The sequence below is a fragment of the Schistocerca serialis genome, chromosome 4, assembly GCF_023864345.2.
Source record: "Schistocerca serialis cubense isolate TAMUIC-IGC-003099 chromosome 4, iqSchSeri2.2, whole genome shotgun sequence".
Taxonomy (NCBI): domain Eukaryota; kingdom Metazoa; phylum Arthropoda; class Insecta; order Orthoptera; family Acrididae; genus Schistocerca; species Schistocerca serialis.
Genome location: NC_064641.1, coordinates 366,799,474 through 366,820,466, shown reverse-complemented (window position 1 = coordinate 366,820,466; position 20,993 = coordinate 366,799,474). Strand labels below are relative to the sequence as shown.

General features: G+C 43.1%; 1 protein-coding gene across 1 annotated transcript in view; it reads right to left on the bottom strand.

Moving 5' to 3' along the window:
* The window catches only part of LOC126474184 (mucin-5AC-like), a 487,051-nt gene extending 466,260 nt beyond the window's left edge, over positions 1–20,791 (bottom strand). Inside the window, exon 1 of the mRNA XM_050101646.1 lies at positions 20,484–20,791. Within this exon, the coding sequence (XP_049957603.1) occupies positions 20,484–20,511 (28 nt within the window). The 5' untranslated portion in view covers positions 20,512–20,791. The remainder of the gene's footprint in view (positions 1–20,483) is intronic.
* Positions 20,792–20,993: the final 202 nt, after the last annotated feature.

Sequence of the window (20,993 nt, the reverse complement as noted above, 5' to 3'; positions counted from 1 at the left end):
CCCTATTGAGACTGTTCCCTGCTCCACCCACTATCACTACCTGATCCTCTTTCGTAAAATTCTTACATAACTCCCCTATGCTTTCAGTCACCTGAGCCAACCCTGCACTGGGCTTCACAATGCTGATGACCTGGTACTCACTCCCCAACACCTCCTGCAACTGATGGCCCACACCCCTACTGTGGGAACTACCTAGCAGCAGAACCTTCTTTCTGCTAGACTTTGCAACTAACCTAGGCCTCCTAATTGCTGAGAACTGCTGCAAGTTACCTACATCTACGGCTACACGAGGCTCCTCTCCACTCAACTCTGACAGTTGGTCGTATCTATTGCATGTATGCAAAGTGAAACTGTCTGAATACCTCCTCTTCCTAGCTACCTTCTTGCCAACTGCCAGTTCCCATTCCCCACCACCCTTCACCCTCTTCGACCTATCTAGTTCCTCCTTTGCGCATTGTAACTGCACCTGAAGGGCACAGATCTTACGCTCCTGCTCCTCTATTAACTTGTTTCTACTACAGATTCTACATTCCCAGGAGAGGATCTCCCTAAAATGACCACTGGCTTCCCCACTGCATTCCCCCGAATGAAAATACTTTGAACAAATCCCACACCGTAATCCACTACTCACAAACCTACGACAAAGCCCACACTTTTCACTCATGGTAAAATTTTACAGTTACTGAAAAAAACTATACGTCTACGTTACCAAAGTTCAGTTACACCAGTAGAACTATTGTCTGTGACAATAATGGTCTCGAAATTCTCAGCCTACTAAGAAAGCAACTACTTGTATTAATACTACAACAACACAGCCGATACCAATACCAGCAAAACTTCACAAAATTGTTAGCTAAAGCCAAGAAATTAAAACGACCACTGTAACCCTAAGCGAAGTTAAAACACTAAATGAAAATTTTACTGAAATATTTCACTAGAAAGAATAATAAACGTCAGTTGAAAACTAAAGCACGAAATTTACTAAACGACTTCAACACACTGAAAACTCTATAAAACACAGCGAGCGAACGATTACAAAAGTTTATTAAGTCGTTATTTCGCCACAAACGGCACGCAACACCGCTAAAATCTATTAAATTTAATAACTGTATTACAGAGCGCAAATAAGTTTGTCAGTACTTAGCTTATAACCGCTACAGCTGCAGTGCACGCCGCAAAATGTAAACACACTACTGAATGGTGCAATGTATGCTGATTTCCTACGTAGTGTTCTACCGTTGTTACTACAAGATGTTTCACTGCATGACAGAATGACGATGTACTTCCAACGTGATGGATGTCCGGCACATAGCTCGCGTGCGGTTGAAGCGGTATTGAATAGCATATTTCATGACAGGTGGAGTGGTCGTCGAAGCACGTTCATCGGATCTAATGTCCCCGGATATCTTTCTGTGAGGAAAGTTGAAGGATATTTGCTATCGTGATCCACCGACAGCGCCTGACAACATGCATCAGCGCATTGTCAATGCATGTGCGAACATTACGGAAGGCGAACTATTCGCTGTTGACAGGAATGTCGTTACACGTATTTCCAAATGCATTGAGGTTGACGGACATCATTTTGAGCATTTATTGCATTAATGTGGTATTTACAGGTAATCACTCTATAACAGCATGCGTTTCTCAGTAATGATGTTCTCAAAGGTACATGTATCACATTGGAACAACCGAAATACACTCCTGGAAATGGAAAAAAGAACACATTGACACCGGTGTGTCAGACCCACCATACTTGCTCCGGACACTGCGAGAGGGCTGTACAAGCAATGATCACACGCACGGCACAGCGGACACACCAGGAACCGCGGTGTTGGCCGTCGAATGGCGCTAGCTGCGCAGCATTTGTGCACCGCCGCCGTCAGTGTCAGCCAGTTTGCCGTGGCATACGGGGCTCCATCGCAGTCTTTAACACTGGTAGCATGCCGCGACAGCGTGGACGTGAACCGTATGTGCAGTTGACGGACTTTGAGCGAGGGCGTATAGTGGGCATGCGGGAGGCCGGGTGGACGTACCGCCGAATTGCTCAACACGTGGGGCGTGAGGTCTCCACAGTACATCGATGTTATCGCCAGTGGTCGGCGGAAGGTGCACGTGCCCGTCGACCTGGGACCGGACCGCAGCGACGCACGGATGCACGCCAAGACCGTAGGATCCTACGCAGTGCCGTAGGGGACCGCACCGCCACTTCCCAGCAAATTAGGGACACTGTTGCTCCTGGGGTATCGGCGAGGACCATTCGCAACCGTCTCCATGAAGCTGGGCTACGGTCCCGCACACCGTTAGGCCGTCTTCCGCTCACGCCCCAACATCGTGCAGCCCGCCTCCAGTGGTGTCGCGACAGGCGTGAATGGAGGGACGAATGGAGACGTGTCGTCTTCAGCGATGAGAGTCGCTTCTGCCTTGGTGCCAATGATGGTCGTATGCGTGTTTGGCGCCGTGCAGGTGAGCGCCACAATCAGGACTGCATACGACCGAGGCACACAGGGCCAACACCCGGCATCATGGTGTGGGGAGCGATCTCCTACACTGGCCGTACACCACTGGTGATCGTCGAGGGGACACTGAATAGTGCACGGTACATCCAAACCGTCATCGAACCCATCGTTCTACCATTCCTAGACCGGCAAGGGAACTTGCTGTTCCAACAGGACAATGCACGTCCGCATGTATCCCGTGCCACCCAACGTGCTCTAGAAGGTGTAAGTCAACTACCCTGGCCAGCAAGATCTCCGGATCTGTCCCCCATTGAGCATGTTTGGGACTGGATGAAGTGTCGTCTCACACGGTCTGCACGTCCAGCACGAAAGCTGGTCCAACAGAGGCGCCAGGTGGAAATGGCATGGCAAGCCGTTCCACAGGACTACATCCAGCATCTCTACGATCGTCTCCATGGGAGAATAGCAGCCTGCATTGCTGCGAAAGGTGGATATACACTGTACTAGTGCCGACATTTTGCATGCTCTGTTGCCTGTGTCTATGTGCCTGTGGTTCTGTCAGTGTGATCATGTGATGTATCTGACCCCAGGAATGTGTCAATAAAGTTTCCCCTTCCTGGGACAATGAATTCACGGTGTTCTTATTTCCATTTCCAGGAGTGTAAAATGTTCAAACGTACGACTTTAAAATGGTTTGCGAATATAGTAGTAAATAAATATAAATTAAAAGGTCATGTCAGACGGTGAAGTTCTACTCCAAGAACAGCAGTACTGTACAGTGGTAAGCGATAAACTTTTCTCCTTTCATTATTTTGTGTGTTTGTGAGGGATGGGAGTGAGGGAGACGGGGAGGCATGTTAGCGAGAAAGACTCCCTTAAAGGTTTCGAATTACGTTTAAAGTTTGTTGGGAGCCGCTAAGTGCTCTCATTCGCGTACACCGGATGAACAGAGCGGGGGTAACTTACGCATTCTGACCTACGCCGCCTAAAGACACACACACATTTTCTAACCGTAATACTTGTCTTATTGTATTAAATTTTTAATGAGTGGATTACGACAGCATTTTAAATTTTTAAAGACGGTCAATGATTGCATTAAACATCGGAAACCAAATTCTTGTTGCCACTAGAAGCCGGCTGCTACGTGACCTGCAGCTGTTCCCGTGAATCATGAACCATGAACCAGGTTAGACGTTTAGCAATGTCTGTATAGGCGATAAAACGTCATTTTGGGGCTTCAAAATTGATTATTTCTTCTGCACTCGTGTGAATTCTGTAGAACATCTCTGAAATGTACCACAGCTGTAGTGCAACATCAAATTGGTGTCTAAGGAAGTCGCTCGTTACAAGCAACGTACTGTAACTGAAGTCTCGGCTGTCCGGAAAAAAACCACTGGTGAATATCCATAAACGTTTGTGTACAGTCTGTGGTAGTGAAGCACTTAACAGGGGTACTGTCGGTCGATGGTTAAGGAGTTGAAGCGTCAGAAAGTGCAGAAACTGAATTCCGTGATCGGCAACGTTCGGAACGTCTCGTCAGGAACGCTGCTCCCGAAGTTCAAATGGCTCTGAGCACTATGGGACTTAACATCTGAGGTCATCAGTCCCTTAGGACTTAGAACCACTTATACCTAACCAACCAAAGGATATCACACACATCCATGCCCGAGGCAGGATTCGAACCTGCGACCGTAGCAGTCGCGCGGTTCAGGACTGAAGTGGTGAGTCGCGCGGATTCCATCATTCTTGCAGACCGGCGCGTCACAAATCGACAGTTGCCTCTACAGCTACCGTTGAGCATTGAACGTGCGTGTGCAGTGACTGAGGCTCTTGGATTTTCAGGTGTTTGCAGAAGATGGATTCCACGAATTGTCACAGCAGACCAAAAGATTTAAAAAAAAAAAGCAATTTCATCTGAACTGTTAAAGCAGTATGCGATAATTGGAGAGGACTTTCTCTCAGGAATCGTTACGGCTCACAAAACCTGGATGCATCACTTTGAGCCGGAAACAAAAACGTAGTCACTGGATGGCACCACCCGCAGTCACAAAAAGAAGAAATTGAAGACAGCTTCCTCAGCAGGCAAAGTCATGATAGTCTTTTGGGATAGTGATGGTGTCATCCTCGTGTCTGTGACAAGAATCCATCAGAAACTATGCTCCAGCGCGACAATGCACGGCCACATACAAGTCTCAGGGCACACTGCCAAACTGGGTTCGGAGTCATTGCCTCATTCACCCTATCGGCCAGACTTGGTGCCCTCAGTCTCCACCTGTTTTGGGTCACTCAAAGATTTTCTAAGAGGGAGACATTTTGAAGACGATAACAGCGTAGTTCAGCCAGTGAAAACACAGCTATGAACACAGCACAATTTCTTTACCTACAGTAATTGAATAGAATTGAACGGATCGGTTGGTAGGACATGTTCTGAGGCATCAAGGGATCACCAATTTCGTACTGGAGGGCAGCGTGGAGGGTAAAAATCGTGGAGGGAGACCAATAGATGAATACACTAAGCAGATTCAGAAGTATGTAGGCTGCAGTAGGTACTGGGAGATGAAGAAGCTTGCACAGGATAGAGTAGCATGGAGAGCTGCATCAAACCAGTCTCAGGACTGAAGACCACAACAACAACATAGTAATACACACGCTTACACAACGCTGACGTGAGCCTATAAAATTTTATGCAGACTGTGTAGGAAAATAGTACATGTAAAAGAAATGTTGATGGAAACTGTCACCAAATTCTAACTCTTATGAGTAAATATTTTCTGAAAGAAAATTGTGGGTCGTTATTTATTGCAAGATTCTCGTGATATCTCACATTTCTCTACGTGCGCTACTGTTGCTCAGGGAAATCGTATTTCGTATTTACACTAGCTGCGCCACAACGAAGAAAAACATCAAATTAGTACAAATTCTTTGTCTGAAACAGTATTTTCATATTTTCTTGTGACGTGCCATCTTTTTTTTGGGTAAGCTAATTACTTTTTGAGTTCCAATTTCTCGTGAATTTTCCGTGACTTACCGAGTATGGAATTTACGGAGTACCCCCAGAAAGTGTGACAGAATCATTAATTTTTACATCTATATAAATGATCTAGTAGAAAGCGTCGAGAATTCCTTAACGCTATTTGCAGATGTTCCGATTGTCTATAACAAAGTAGCAACGCCAGAAGACTGTATTAATTTGCAGAATGACCTGCAGAGGACTAATGAATGGTGCAGGCTCTGGCAGTTGACCATAAGCGAAAGTAAATGGAGTATATTGATCATACATAGGAATCGAAATCCACTACTGCACACGTACACAATTAGTGACAAATTTCTGGAAACAGTATCTCCTGCAAAATATCTAGGAATGAATATCCAGAGCGACTTTCAGCAGAGTGACCACATAAATAGTAGAAAAAGCAGATACCGGACTGAGATTCACCAGCATCTCAAGGATATGTAACTCATCTAGTATGGAAGTGATTTGTTCGACCGATACTTGAGCATTGTTCATCAGTATGGGATCCTTAGGACTGATAGAAGAGATAGAGAAGACGCTGCAAAGTGCGGCGTGGTTTGTCACGAGATCATTTAGTCGGCACGGGAGTGTTACAGAGACGATCAACAAACTCCAGTTGCAGACGTTAAAAGAGAGTCGTTGTGCCTCACGGAGAGGTTTACTATTGAAACTTCGCGAGACCACTTTCCGGGAAAAGGCAGACAGGATATTATTTCCTCCCACATACATCTCGTGAAATGACCACACCGAGAAAATTCGAGGAATTTGAGCTAATTCAGAGGTTTACCGACAATCATTCCTCCCACGCACTATGCGCGAGTGCAACAGGGAAAGGGGACGTGGGGAATCAGTTAGTGGTACCAGAAGTACCCTCCACCACACAACTTTATGTGGCTTGCGAAGTACGCTGCAGATGTAGATAAAAATCTTTAGTTGCTACGAAGCTGACTGAAGAATGAGGCACATTCATCACATGTTTTGGACCGAAGTTACATGTAATGAATGTTTAAGACCGACCTTCGTAGTAATATTTTCTCTGCGGTGTGTTTGCAAGTAAGAGGTGATTGCGGCTTCGATGTGGCTTACTTAACACTCTTTACCAGTCGACGAACTCAATGTCTTTGCCAGGCGCTATTTCCGGAGTGATTTGGACAGGCGCCGTCTCACGTGTTACGGCACGCTGGTTATACGTCATCAGCGCTGTTGCCAACTGCGTCTTCTGAGGAAGCGCCGACCTTGTTGATTCAAACTGTCCGCTACATTACTAAATCGTCATAAACTTGAGGTAGAAGGATTTTTATCTGATCTTGCCTTGAAAGATTTTTCACGCTTTGAGAGGTATTAGCCTAGTCAGTCACTATGGCACAAATAAATTTCTGCATATGTATGAAAAATGGGCCACTTGACGGGAATTAAGATGTAGGTACTATATGTTATTCGATATATGTCTGATGAGTTGCTATTTAAATAATCTGGTCTTAGCGCAATATCTCCATATCCATTCATCCACATTCTTATATCCATATCCATCCACACAGTTTATAAAAATGGATGTATGTGTGCATGTGTGTATGTATGTATGATCCACATCTCCTCCTAAACCACTGGACTGATTTCAGTCAACTAGGTGCACATACCGCTTACTGTCTGTAAAGAATCGCCAAGGGGATCAGAACGACGTACCTATCAAAGGGGCGGCGTGAGGCTGAAAAATGACTGTAACCCAGGAAGTGCGAATCTCCACACTTCACTTATCCTTTATTTGAGAATGAGAGCACTTACTGACTTGCAATAAACTCCAGACATAATTTCAAACCATTACAACATTTTTTCTCCCTGACAACCCACATAAAATGCTGAAAGGAAATACGGTTACCGCTTATTACATTTTCGCTGTTCCTGTAGTGAAACTGCCGCATCAGGCCTGACGTTTTAATTCATTACTTCTTTAGTACAAAATTTATTCACTACACATCTTGCACACATTATTCACATATACTACTGAATGTACCTGCAAAATTATATCATTGTACGACACGTTGTTTAAGAGATTTGACGCCTTAATCATTAAGCTGCGTAAAAACGGAAGTTCACGGCAAATTCGCTGCAGATACAGGTGAAATGTACAGGTATGTACCAGTAAGTGTGAGATGTGTTACGTGTATGTAGAATATGTGCTTGTTTTGAGAAAGTCGCGGATAAAAATTCCTCCTAAACCCCTGGATCGATTTCACCCCAACTTGGTACATATATTACTTACTGCCCGGAATCAAATACTGTGGGGGTAGGAACACCAGCCTACTGTTGTGGTAGAGATGATAACTTGGTAATGTTGTGAGGAGATGGAGAGGAGGAGATGGAACTTTGAGGGGGGGGGGGGGGGAGGGGAGGATATGAACTGAGAGGCGGGAAGGAGGTGACGTACGAAGAGAAGGAGAGCAGCAGATGGTCGGAGAGAGGAAGGAGGAGCCGATGGACAGGAAGAACTGCAGAGAATAGGGGTGGACGGGGAAGAAGGAGATGAACTAACAGAAGATTGGAATAAACATATACCAGGCAAACCAGGGTACTAACCTAGTGTTTCTATATTCACGAATAAACTGGTGAAAGCAAATAAATGAATTTTACGGTAAAACGCTTCAAAGATACATATGCCAATTTCTACACATATCTGAGTATTTATTTTTCTATATTTATCAACAAACTACTGAAAATAAATAAATTAATTTTACATAGAACACTTGAAAGATATGAATGCCATTTTCTACCCATGTTCGTTGGTGATATCTTCTGTTCTTTTTGCGTTTGCTACATCTTATTGACAAATACGTTTGTGCGTAGTGAAAAAGCAGATAAATTTATGTCCATGATATGTTTCAAGAAATGGCCCATAGTTGCAGAATCACAATATTGTACATTACGACATACTCTGTACAAAATAGCGTCTTTTGCTGTCTGGTCTCAGTATCTCATTTTCTTAGAACAGCCACGGTCTAAAGACAACATTTATTTAATCTTTCTTGCTGCCAGTGGTTCCTTATTATATACTTGGCTGCCTTCCCTGTAGCTGTATTCTGCTGCGATGTGCCCGTAATGAAACGTCAGGTTACAAAATATATAGAAGAACAGGTGATGAAGAACACACGGTCATCGCCGGCCGAAGTGGCCGAGCGGTTCTAGGCGCTTCAGTCTGGAACCGCGAAACCACTACGGTCGCAGGTTCGAATCCTGCCTCGGGCATGGAATTGTGTGATGTCCTTAGGTTAGTTAGGTTTAAGTAGTTCTAAGTTCTAGTGGACTGATGACCTCAGCTGTTAAGTCCCATAGTGCTCCGAGCCATTTGATTTGAACCAATACATGGTCCATCAGTTGATGTGACCACGACCTACGTTCAGGCCAACGTGCAATGATCACTCCCACACGGCAAGTGACGCCACTAGCAATGGAGGGGATATAAAGCGTGTGGGGGCGGGGGGCGGGGGGCGGAGGGGGGGGGCAAACATTGCATCGTTTTCATAATGCAGAAACGGAGCGATTTATCTCATATACAAAAGGGCATGAACATTGGCTTTCGGACCAAGGGTGGAAGCATTTCCGAAACGGCTAAGTCGGTAAACTTTTTGCGTGCCACAGTGATTGAAGCATACTGTATATAGCAAAATGGCGCCAAAACCGGCCCTGAGGCGACTATTGTGCATCACGGGCCATAGACAACAGGGGCGAACGACGGCTGCAGAGAGGTGTACGGGCGAAGAGACGTGCAACTGTTGAGTAACTGACCGCCCAGAAGAACCAAGAGGGTACGAACAGTGTCTCTTGATTGACAGTTCAGCGAATGTTGCTGCGTATGGCCCTTCGCAGCAGGCGCATGCTTCACGCTCCTATGTTGACTGCTTTTTATAGACGACGAAGACTGATATTTGCGCTCCGGTATCGCAACTGGAACTCCACTAGGTGGAGGCAGGTGGCCTTTTCATATAAATCACATTTTATGATCCATCAGAACCCGCAAATGACGACAGGCGAACGTTAATTGAGATTCATGCGTCTCTGCAAAGATATATTCGAGGCGTACAACAACTGCCACCGGCATACTTCAGCAAAATATGTGCCCGAGAACACATGAAAATTCTGGTCCTACTTAAAATTGCTAAACGGTTTCTTGTTGACCAGTCTGGTGCGTCTGATGAAGATAGCTGAACAAAGGAGGAAGTTTTAAACTTTGAGCTTAAGAAATCGTTTACGCAGTAGAATCATACAAAGATACCGCCGTTTGACTATCGCGCAAATTCCCGTCTGGACGACATAGTAATAAGCGTCCCTGGCGAAAAGAAACAATTGAAAGAGTTGAAAGAAATAAGTCGCCAGGTCCGTACGGAACCCTGTCGGTTTTACAGCGAGTACTCTACGCCATCAGCCCCTTACCTGGCTTGCATTGATCATGAATTTCTCGCGCAGCGCGAAGTCCCAAGCGCAGGTGACCCCTGTATATAAGGAGGGTAAAAGAACGGTTCTCAAAATTACAGACCAATATCCTTAACATCAGTTTGCTGCAGAATTCTACAACGTATTCTGAGTTCGAATATATATTAAATTTCCCATAGACTGTAAATCTTACTTCCATGAACTAGCGCGGTTTTAGAAGCGTTTTATACTCAGATAACCATTTTCTCAGGTGATATACTCCAAACTATGGATGAAGAGCAACAGGAGGATTCCACATTTCTAGATTTGACACGGTGCCCCACAGCAGGCCGTTAACGAAGGTACGAGCATGCGTAATAGTTTCCCTGATTTGTGAGTGGCTCGCAAGCTTCTTAAGTAATACAATCCAGGACGTTGATCTCAATGGCGAATGGTCATAAAAGACAAGGGCATCGTCAGGATAGCTCCTAGGAAGTCTGATAGGAATGCTATTATTTTCTTGTCGGTCGAAAAGGATTGGCAGCAATCTGCGGTTATTTCCTGGTGATGCTGTGGCATACGGAATGGTGTGGAAGATGACTGGCTGTAGTATGATACAAGATAACTTAGACCAAATTCCTAGGTGGTGTGAAGGATGGCAGCTCTGACTAAAGAAAAATTTAAGTTATGGGGATGAGTAGAAAAACCCTTAATCTTCGGATATAGCAGTCATAGGGCCCTGCTTGACACAGTCACGTCGTTCAAATATGTGGGTGTGACGTTGCAAAGCCATAATATGACGTGGAACGAGCACGTGAGGTTTGTGGTAGAGAAGACGAATGGTCGATTTCGATTCATTGAGAGAATTTAGGGAAATTTGGTTCGTCTGTAAAGGAGACGACATATATCACGCTAGTTCGACTTCTTCTTTAATACTACTCTAGCGTTTGGGATCCGCACGAGGTCGGATTAAAGGAGGGTATCGAAGTAACTCAGAAGCGGGATGCTAGATTTGTTATCGGCAAGTTCGAACAACTTGCATGTGTTACAGAGGTGGTTTGGGAACTGAAATGGGAACCCCTGGAAGGACGGCGACGATTCTTTTTTTGAGGAACTACTGAGAAAATTTAGAAAACCTGTATTCGAAGCTGACTGCAGAGCGACGCACCACGAATTTCTTTCCCGTGCCAACCCTTCACCTCAGAACAGCTATTGCAACCTGCGTCCTCAATTATTTGATGGATGTATTCCGACCTCTGTCTTCCTCTGCATCTTTTATCCTCTATAGCTCCCTCTAGTACCAAGGAAGTTATTCCTGATGTCACAACAGATATGGTATCATCCTGTCTCTTCTTCTTGTCAGCGCTTTTCCATATATTCTTTTCTTCTCCGATTCTGCACAGAACCTCCTCATTCCTTACCTTATCAGTCCACCTAATTTTCAACATTCGGCTGTAGCACATTATTTCAAACGCTTCGATTCTCTCCTCTTCCGGAGTTTCCTACAGTCCATGTTTCACTACCACACAATGCTTTGCTCATTCCATTCTCAGAAATTTCCTCTTCAAATTAAGGCTTAAGTTTGATACTAATAGACCAGAAATACCTTTCTTGCCAGTGCTAGTCTGCCTATGGTGTCCTCCTTGCTCTGTCAGTCGTGAATTATTTTGCTACGTAGGTAGCAGCATTCCTTAACTTCATGTACGTCATGACCATCAATCCTAATGTTAAGTTTCTCGTTGTTCTCATTTCTGCTACTTCTCATTACTTCCGTGTTTCTTCGGTTTATTCTCAGTCTAAATTCAGTACCTAGCAGACTATTCATTCCATTCAGCAGATCTTGTATTCTTCTTCACTTTCACTGAGTATAGCAATGTCACCAGCAAATGTTATCACTGATATCTGTTCACCCTGAAATTTATATTCACTCTTGAAGCTTTCTTCTATTTCCATAATTGCTTTTTCGGCACAGATTGAACAGTAGGGGCAAAAAGCTACATCCCTGTCTTTCTCCTTTATAATTCGAGCACTTCGTTCTTGATCTTCCATTCTTATTATTCCCTCTTGGCTCTTGTACCTGTTGTATATTACTCGTCTCTCACTTTAACTTACCCGTGTTTTTCTCAGAATTTCGAACATCTTGCAACATTTGACAATGTCGAACACTTTTTGCTGGTCGACAAATTCTATGAAAGTAACTTTATTTCTCTGTAGTCTTGCTTCCATTCTCAACCGCACCGTCAGAACTGCCTCTCTGGTGGCTTTACCTTTCCCAAAGCCAAACTTATCGCCATCTAACAGATTCTCAATTTTCTTTTCGATTCTTTTGTATATTATTGTTGTTAGCAATTTGGATCATGAACTGTTAAGCTGATTCTCGGACTTGTCAGCTCTTGCAGCCTTTGGAATTGTGTCGATGATATTGTTCCGAAAGTCCGATTGTGTATTGCCAGCCTCATAAATTCTACACACCAACGCGAGTAGTCGGTTTGTTGTCACTTCCCCCACAAATTTTAGGAATCCCATAGAATTTTATCTATCTCTTCTGCCTTATTTGGTCTTAATTCTTCCAAATATTTTTTAAAAAATAACTCTAATACTGAATTCCCTATCTCTTCCTTACGACTCCTGCTTCTTCTTTATCACATCAGTCAAATATTTCCCCTGATGTACTCTTTCCACCTATCTGCTCTCTGGTCTGCATTTAACTGTGGGATCCTCGTTGCACTCTTAATGTTACCGAATTTGCTATTATTTTCACCGAAGGTTCTTTTTAATACTCTATGTGCTGAGTCAGTTCTTGAGACAATCATTTCTTTTTAGGTTTCTTCACATTTTTCACATAGCCATTCCGACTTAGCTTCCCAGCACTTACTATTTGTTTCATTCATCAGCGATTTGTATTTCTGTATTACTGATTTTCCCTGAACATTTTTGTACTTCCTTCTTTCATCGATCAACTATGTGGTGGTAAGCTCCTATGGGACCAAACTTCTGAGGTCATCGGTCCCTAGGCTTACTCCTCCGACAGGGGGAGCTGCCTCAGGCTATCGATCAACTGAAATAGTTCTTAATTTTAAATTAACAACAGCCTCAGTTGCAATGTTTACCCAGATTTATCAACGTTTTAGTTGGGATAACCCAACCTTCATCAGAATAAAAGGAACTACAATTTGTCCATAATGGACTACGTCAAAAACTAAAAACTAAAAACTTACTATAAGACAAAAATAACCTTCTTAACGACCAGATGCAGCTGCGAAAAAAAACTTTTTTGAAAGTTTTCAACCGTTATTCCATCCGCCATAATTTTAGGGAGTAATCATTATATCCTTGCCAACATGTTTTTAGCACACCCGTTTGCTGAATAGCTGGTATTATCTGGCATTTCAAACCCGTAGTTATCCTCATGCGGTCAAGTTCGACGATTAGCCCGAATATGCTAGGTTGGCTTATAAAGTAAACGCATTGCTCCCTTCACTTTTGACGTCCAACAGATTAGTACAAATGTTTAGACAGTCCATATATCTTTGTTTCTTACAGGATAACGTATACGTCAATTTCGTTAGCAGCACCTGTTTATTGACAAAATTTTAAGTTTCGGAGTACATGTTGGTACCAGTGTTAACAGGTACGCATTACACACTATCGCCCATGCGCTCTCGAGGCTATAGCCAGTTCCAGTACAACATCCGTTGCTGCCGTACTGCGGTCGCGAAGTGGGGTCGAGGCTGTTACGCAGATAAGTTATTGCAGTATGACGATGTATTACTATATTATAGTTTTTAGTTTTTTACGTTGTCCATTATGGACAAATCGTAGTTCCTTTTATTCTGAAGAAGGCTGGGTTATCCCAACTGAAACCTAGGTAAATCTAGGTAAACATTGCAACAGAGGCTGTTGTTAATTTAAAATTAATATTTATACAGTTGCTCACAGGGCCGTTGAAAATATTGAAATAGATCTGTTACCCATGGTTTCTTCGCAGCTACCTTCTTTGTACTTAGGTTTCCCTTTCCAACTTCTGTAACTGCCCTTCTTAGAGATGTCCTCTCGGCTTCATCCGAACTACCTACCTTATCACAATACCTATAGCCTTAGAATTTCAAGCGCACCTCTTCATTCCTTGGTACTTTCATATTCCACTTCTTTGAAGATGATTCTTCCTAACTAGTCTCTATAACTCAAGGCTAATCTTCATCACTATTAAATTGTGATCTGAATCTACATATGCCCCTGGGTACGCCTTGCAATCCAGTATCTGATTCCTGAATCTCTGCCTGACCATGATGTGATCTAACTGAAACCATTCCGTATTTCCCGGCCTTTTCCAAGTATTCCTGCGGACTAAGTTCTAGGGGAATGATGACCTCAGATGTTAAGTCCCATAGTGCTCACCCTATCTGCGAGTGGTACAATAAAGGAAGCGACTAGTTGTGATATGTGGTTTCTTCCGCAACGCACCGTACTGTGGTTTGCCGTGTATGGATGTAAATGTAGACGTAGAGCGGACAGTTGGCCGCATGCGTGTGCGGTGTGAAACGTCTGAAAGCAAACTTGCTGCAGCAACCGTCGGAAGAGTCCAGACTGGAGGAGGGAGCACTGTGGTCTGCTGAAAATGTTTTCGTAACATTTCCTGCGTGATCTCATCATTTCGTGAGGCACATAGGATCATTAGAAGTATGTACCTACCCTTGGGAACCATGTCCACCTCTGAATGCCATTTATTTTCCGTAGACACGATGGTATCTACCATTAGGACAATGTAAAGTGTTACACAGCACGCAGTGTACATGAATCGTTCGAAGAACACCAGGATTAGTTTGCCGTACTCCGCTGGCCACTAATCTCCGCGGGTTGAAACCTACTCGAAAATGTATGGGCCCACTTCGTTCGGGCTGTTCGTGCCACTGAACCTAGCGCAGCTGTCCATGGCAGTGGAATCGGCATGCCTCCACATCCCTATCGTTAGCCGGCCGGAGTGGCCGAGCGGTTCTAGGCGCTACAGTCTGGAACCCCGCGACCGCTATGTTCGCAGGTTCGAATCCTGCCTCGGGCATGGATGTGTGTGATGTCCTTAGGTTAGTTAGGTTTAAGTAGTTCTAGGGGACTGATGACCTCAGCAGTTAAGTCCCATAGTGCTCAGAGCCATCCCTATCGTTATCTTCCACAACCTCTTTGACTCTCTTCCTGCACATCTAAGGTAGTTATTCAGGCTTTTGGCAGGTGATCACATTAATGTAACTGGACAGTTTAGTTCTTTTCTTACCCGTGGAGGCTGGCTGCACAGGATTCTTGTAACACTCTGTAACCAATCGTTATCATTTTTCTTTTACTTTTTTTCGTTTGCTCGTTTATTAAATGTGAAATATACTTCCTGAAAGAGGGATAACTTTCACTCAAAACTGAGTTTTGGGAACATAATAAATTCAGACATTTCCCTTAGGTCAGTCTGCACGTCTCTACATCTAATGTTGTAACTTTTTTCTCTTTGAACTACTACACTTTTCGATGAATTACATTCCCAAAGTACCTTCTGTGTACTCAAATTGTTCGGCTGCAGCTTTACACCAGTGGTATAAGTGCACCGTGTTAGACCAGGAAGGTAATTATAACGCCCTGAGTCTTACTTTCGATCATAGACACCTCACATATTTTGAATAATAACCATCAATAATGATCTTGAAGACTTGCCGTGTAAGGAGTCATCCTCATCTTGAGAGCGGCATTGCCAAAGAGGGTGGAGAAGCCGACAAAACTTTAGAACACCCTTTTGTCCCTGGGGTGGGAAACTGCCCCTAAAATGCGGAAGAATCAGCAATGATCAACGGCATGAGGATGCAGAAGGCAATCGAAACCACTGTATTAAATAGATACAATGCATAATGAAAGGTACGTGGCCTTTAATTGAAAAGCGTCATGGCGATCTTTCCATTGGCAAAAGATACCAGATCTCAAGAAGGGAACTGATAAGAAGGAGAGACACATAGGGGAAAGACTGAATAACCAATGAAAGAGTAACGTTCTACGAGTAGGAGCGTGGCAGGGGAGCTAGAAAATCTGGATATAGTAAGAGTTAGGGGAATGACATGGAAATAAGGTAAGCAGTTCTGGTCAGACGAATGTAAGGTAATATAAACAGTAGCAGAAAATGGTATAAGTGTGGCAGAATTTGTTTAAATAGGAAAGTAGGGCAGAGAGTGAGTTACAGTGAACAGTTCAGTTACGGGAGTCAGAATCAACAGCAAACCAGCGCTTACAAAAATAATGAACATGTTACGTACAGCCACTTAGGGACAAGCGACCATTTTTTTAAAATATATGCGTAGATCTGTAGTTAAGCTGGCTATGTGACATAAAAGGTTATACAACAGGTGAAAAATGACTTTATTGATTACAAAGTATGCATGACGCATTTCGGAACTATTTCCATATTCAGAAATCCAAGTGTGAAGGTGGCACAAGGACAAAAGCGTTACTAGTTGTGTGCGTGGCATGATATTACAGACTACAAAAACATTTCGCGTGTACATACCGACGCTATAAGTTTAACGTGATGAGGACAGAATGTATACAAAAACATTGAACGGATAATCCAGTATGTAAAGGGAAATGATAATCCAACAATAATTATGGATTGGAACGTGGTTATAGGGGAAAGAGTAGAAGAAAGGGTTAGGAGAGAATGTGGGCTTGGTAGAGGAAATGAGAGAAGCTTATTGAGCTTTGTAATACATGTCAATATAGTCGTAACGAATACAGTATTCAAATCACAAGGGTAATAGTTATGCTTGGAAAAGGCCCCGAGACAAGGGTAGACGTCAGATTGATTCGTGAGACATAGATTCCGCCATTAGATAGTGGATTGTAAGTGGTACCCAGGAACAGATACAGACTCAGATGATAGTTTAGTAATGATGAACAGTAGATTCAAGTGTAAATGAATTGTCCGGAAGAATCAGTGTGGAACGAAGTATGATACTGAAGTACTGAGGAATGATCACATCTCGGAAAAAGTAAAGAACGAAATCGTCAGGCAAAGACGGGAATTCAGCAATATAAGTCACTTAGGAATGAAATACTTCGGAAGTGCAGGGAAGGCAAAGCGAAATGGATGCACGAAAGACGTGAAGAAATAGGAAAAGAAATGATCTTAGGAAGGCCTGATTGAGCATTTAGAAAAGTCAAAACGCTATTCCGTGAAATGAAAACTTCGCGACAAAATCAAGAGCGCAATGTTAATCCCACTGTTAACGCAGGGGAGAGAGCGGATGGATAGAAAGAGTACACTGAAGGTTTGTACGAGGGGGAAGACATATCTGATGATGGGACAGAAGACGAAATGCTAGTCTGTATGGAGTAGGCCTACATCCCATACCAGAATCAGAGTTTAACAATGCTTTGCAAGATTTGTGATCAGATAAGATGGAAGGCATAGATAACAATCCTACTGCATTTCTAAAATCATTCAGGGAAGTAGCAGACGAATGACTATTCAGTTTGATGTTTAGAATCTAGGAGCCTGTAGACGTACCAACATATTTTCGGAAAAATATCAGGCTCTCAATTCTGAAGATAGCAAGTGTAAGAACTATCACACAATCAGCTTAACAGCTTATGTACCGAACTGCTGGTAAGAATAACGTATAGAAGCAGAGGTAAATGCACTAAGAGGGGTTCTGGCGTTGCGCTAGTTAATTGAAGCAAGGCTTACGAAAAATCAAGACATATGCATAGGATTTGTCGAGCCACAAAAAGCGTTGGATGCTTAAAACCGTGCAAGGTGTCTGAAATTCTGAGCGAAAAAAAAAATTCAACATATGCGGGAACCAAGAGGGAATAAAAGGAATGGAAGATCAAGAAAGAAGTGGTTGCATTAAAAATGGTGTAAGACAGAGATGTAGTCTTTCGTCACTATTTTTCCTCTGTACATCGAAGAAGCAGTCACGGAATGGTTTAAAACTCAAGGCGAATGTATCAAAATGATAAGATTCGCTAAACACATTGCTATTTTCAGTGAAAATGCGGTTAAATTGCAGGAGCTATTGAATGGAATGAACAGTGTATAAAGAATAAGTGTAGAAAATAAACCAATGTAAGACGAAAGTAATGAGGAGTGGCAGGAATAAGATTACCGATGAACTTAACATCAAAATTGGTGACCACAGAGTAGATCAAGTTCAGGAATTTTGGAAACCTGGAAACAAGTAACAAATGACGAAGGCAAGGAGGACATAGAAAGCAATCTAGCATATGTAAAGGAACATTCCTGACCAAAAGAAGTCTATTGGTATTAATCATCGGTCCTAATCAGAGAAAACAATTTTTAAGAATGTACATACGTTTGGAGTACAGCATTGTAGGGTGGTGAATCATGGACTGTGGGAAAACCGGATAAAGAGAAACGAAGCATTTGCGATTCTATAAGAGGACGTTGAATAATAGGTGGAGTCATAAGATAACAAGTGAAAAACGTTGACAGGAAGAAGGAACAGGATGACTGGGCTTGTTTTAAAACGCCAGGGAATAATTTCAACGGCACAAAAGGGTGTTGTAGAGACTGAAAATTGTAGGACAAGATAGGAACTGGAATACATGCAGCAAATAATTGAGAGCGTAGCATGCAAGTGTCTTTCTGAGATCAAGACGTGGGCGCGGGAGTGGTAGTCCTCGCAAACCGCGTCAAACTAATCGGAAGGCTGACGAATCAAAAAGTAACTTTTAAACGAAAGCTTGGTATGTGGTTAGCCAAATCAGAACCATTGTTCTCTCTCAAGGGTCCATGCTGAGAAGCAGGTAACTGCTGAGAAACGACGCAGAAGTATATCACACTGCCGAGTGCTTCCTTTTCTACGCATTCGTAAGAGATGTATTTTTAAATTGTGCTGCTTACATTTTACTTTAATATTGAAACTTCTTTATTTAAATGTGTGTGTCTGTACTTAAATTTCTGAATGACTGAGAAGATGAAACTTCTACGTTATTTGATTCTGAAACAGCTGAGTAAAACTGAACGTACTGAGCCTACTTTCTCTTCACCTTTTTTTATCATGTCAACACTGACCCACAGTATCCTAGCGCAACGCAATCTGACTGCTCAAAAAAATTACAACCTCACTTCAAATAATTAATTCATAAGAATGGCCCTGACTAAAAAGAAATCTTAACAATAACCTAAACAATTCATTAAGCACTTACCTCACAAAAATCTTCATTACGCGAACTACTGCAATACAGCGAGCATCAATACTGCCAGCTAAATAAAAGATTCTAACTACTAAAGCCACTAACTACTAATAGGCAAGTGGTTAGCAGAGGAAAGATTTTGTTGCATACCAAATAATGTATTTTTTAACTTAATAATGTTACATCCAGTTCAGGCACGAATCTAAATCGTCATTGACATCCAGTACAAAGATGGATAATCATGAATAATTTTCAATCTCCGAGTCGGATATTTCCAGATTGTTAGCCTACGCTAACACTTCAGACCTCTACCGTCCATCAATACTAACTTCTCACACTTAACAGCCATCACTGTTGGCTGTTCACCTCCAACTGCCCAATAGTTCTTCCATCACTGCTGGCGACTAACTTCCAACTGCCCAACACTACTGGCGATTAACTTCCAACAACGAGTCCAACCAGCCACAGAGTCTCTTACAAATAAAGCGCAGTCAGAGATGCAATGCAAATCGCTACACAGCGCAGCCCACGTGCAATATTTATACCATTTATTCATAAGACTGGAGTTCGGACATCAAGACGAGGTTTCTTTTCAGACAAACGTATGTGTGCGTGTGATGTGCTCATTATATACTAACAAAGATAAATATTGATCGACATATTGAAAACCAGGACGAGAACATGAACTATGGTCGTTTCTATTACTGTGTCTGTGTCTACAGCATGTGTTTTCGGTGAGACAACCACAGTGACATCGATATTTGTAATATTTGACAAGAAATTATGGAGTGAAAATGTATGTTGTAGTTCTTCCTGTTTTTCCTACAGAATCGTGTGCGAACTGGAAGACTGTAACATGCTAAAAAAAAACTAGTTTCTTACCCCATCGATGGAGCTTTAACATATTACCAACAGTCAATAATAGGCACATTATAAACAACTGTTGCAGTTATAACGTGAAGGAGAGCAGTACATAAAATTATTAACTGAATGCATTCCACAGATCACTCACTCATTAGTTTCTGAGATAGGCATCTAATCACTATAGGCAGGTGATGGGAAGGGTAACGTTCACTAAGTTGGTATCAAACAGTTACGAAGACTAGACAGTGAGCCAGTGCTTTGCTCTTTGTGTGTTACACTTATACGTAATTGAAATGACCATAATTTTGTGAGAACACTAACACTTCCCAAACAATTTTGCCAGCGTAAAATATGCCGTATTCCTCAAATTATTTCAGTACTGTATACTGTACATATTCTGATTTTGTATATAAAAATATAAACTACAAATATATTCAGATTCTGCGTACGTAAGTGAAGGGCAATCACACAAGTCCATGCTTTCAGAACCGTGCATTCCAGTAATTAAGAAAACATCTAAGCAGAACTGCGGAAACAACATTCGCAGGAAGGAGCGTCACCTGATGTATGCGCTGCAATCGTCTTCATGTAGACAGGAAGAAATTACGAATAAATTTAAATTAATCCTTGTCGGCGGTGAAACGAGTGAAACTGTAGCAAAGCTGGTGCAGTAGCAACGCGTTGTGTTCTCAGCTGTGGCGCGAACTTTTGCATACGGACGAGAACGGTATGCCCCGTGTCAGAGGGCGGCAGGTGTGGACACGGGGCCACTACCAGACTGCACCAGCAGTCGTGACGCGGAGTGCGGTCGTGCAGTTGCTACTGCTGTCCACAGTGGTCAGCACGACCGCAGACTTGTGCACGTACGGCTAGCTCCCACGGCAGTGGCGGCCACCCGGTGCCAACTGCCAGACAGTAAATAGCACGCCAGCCGTGCATCATGCCCGCGCCACAGCTCACTCTGCCTGCTCCCATGGCTCGTTTCGTTGGTTGGTACCAGAACGGGAGAAACAGAGACAGGGAGCATCTCGTTACTGAAGTGACAGTCGGACGTTGTGCCCACACAGAGA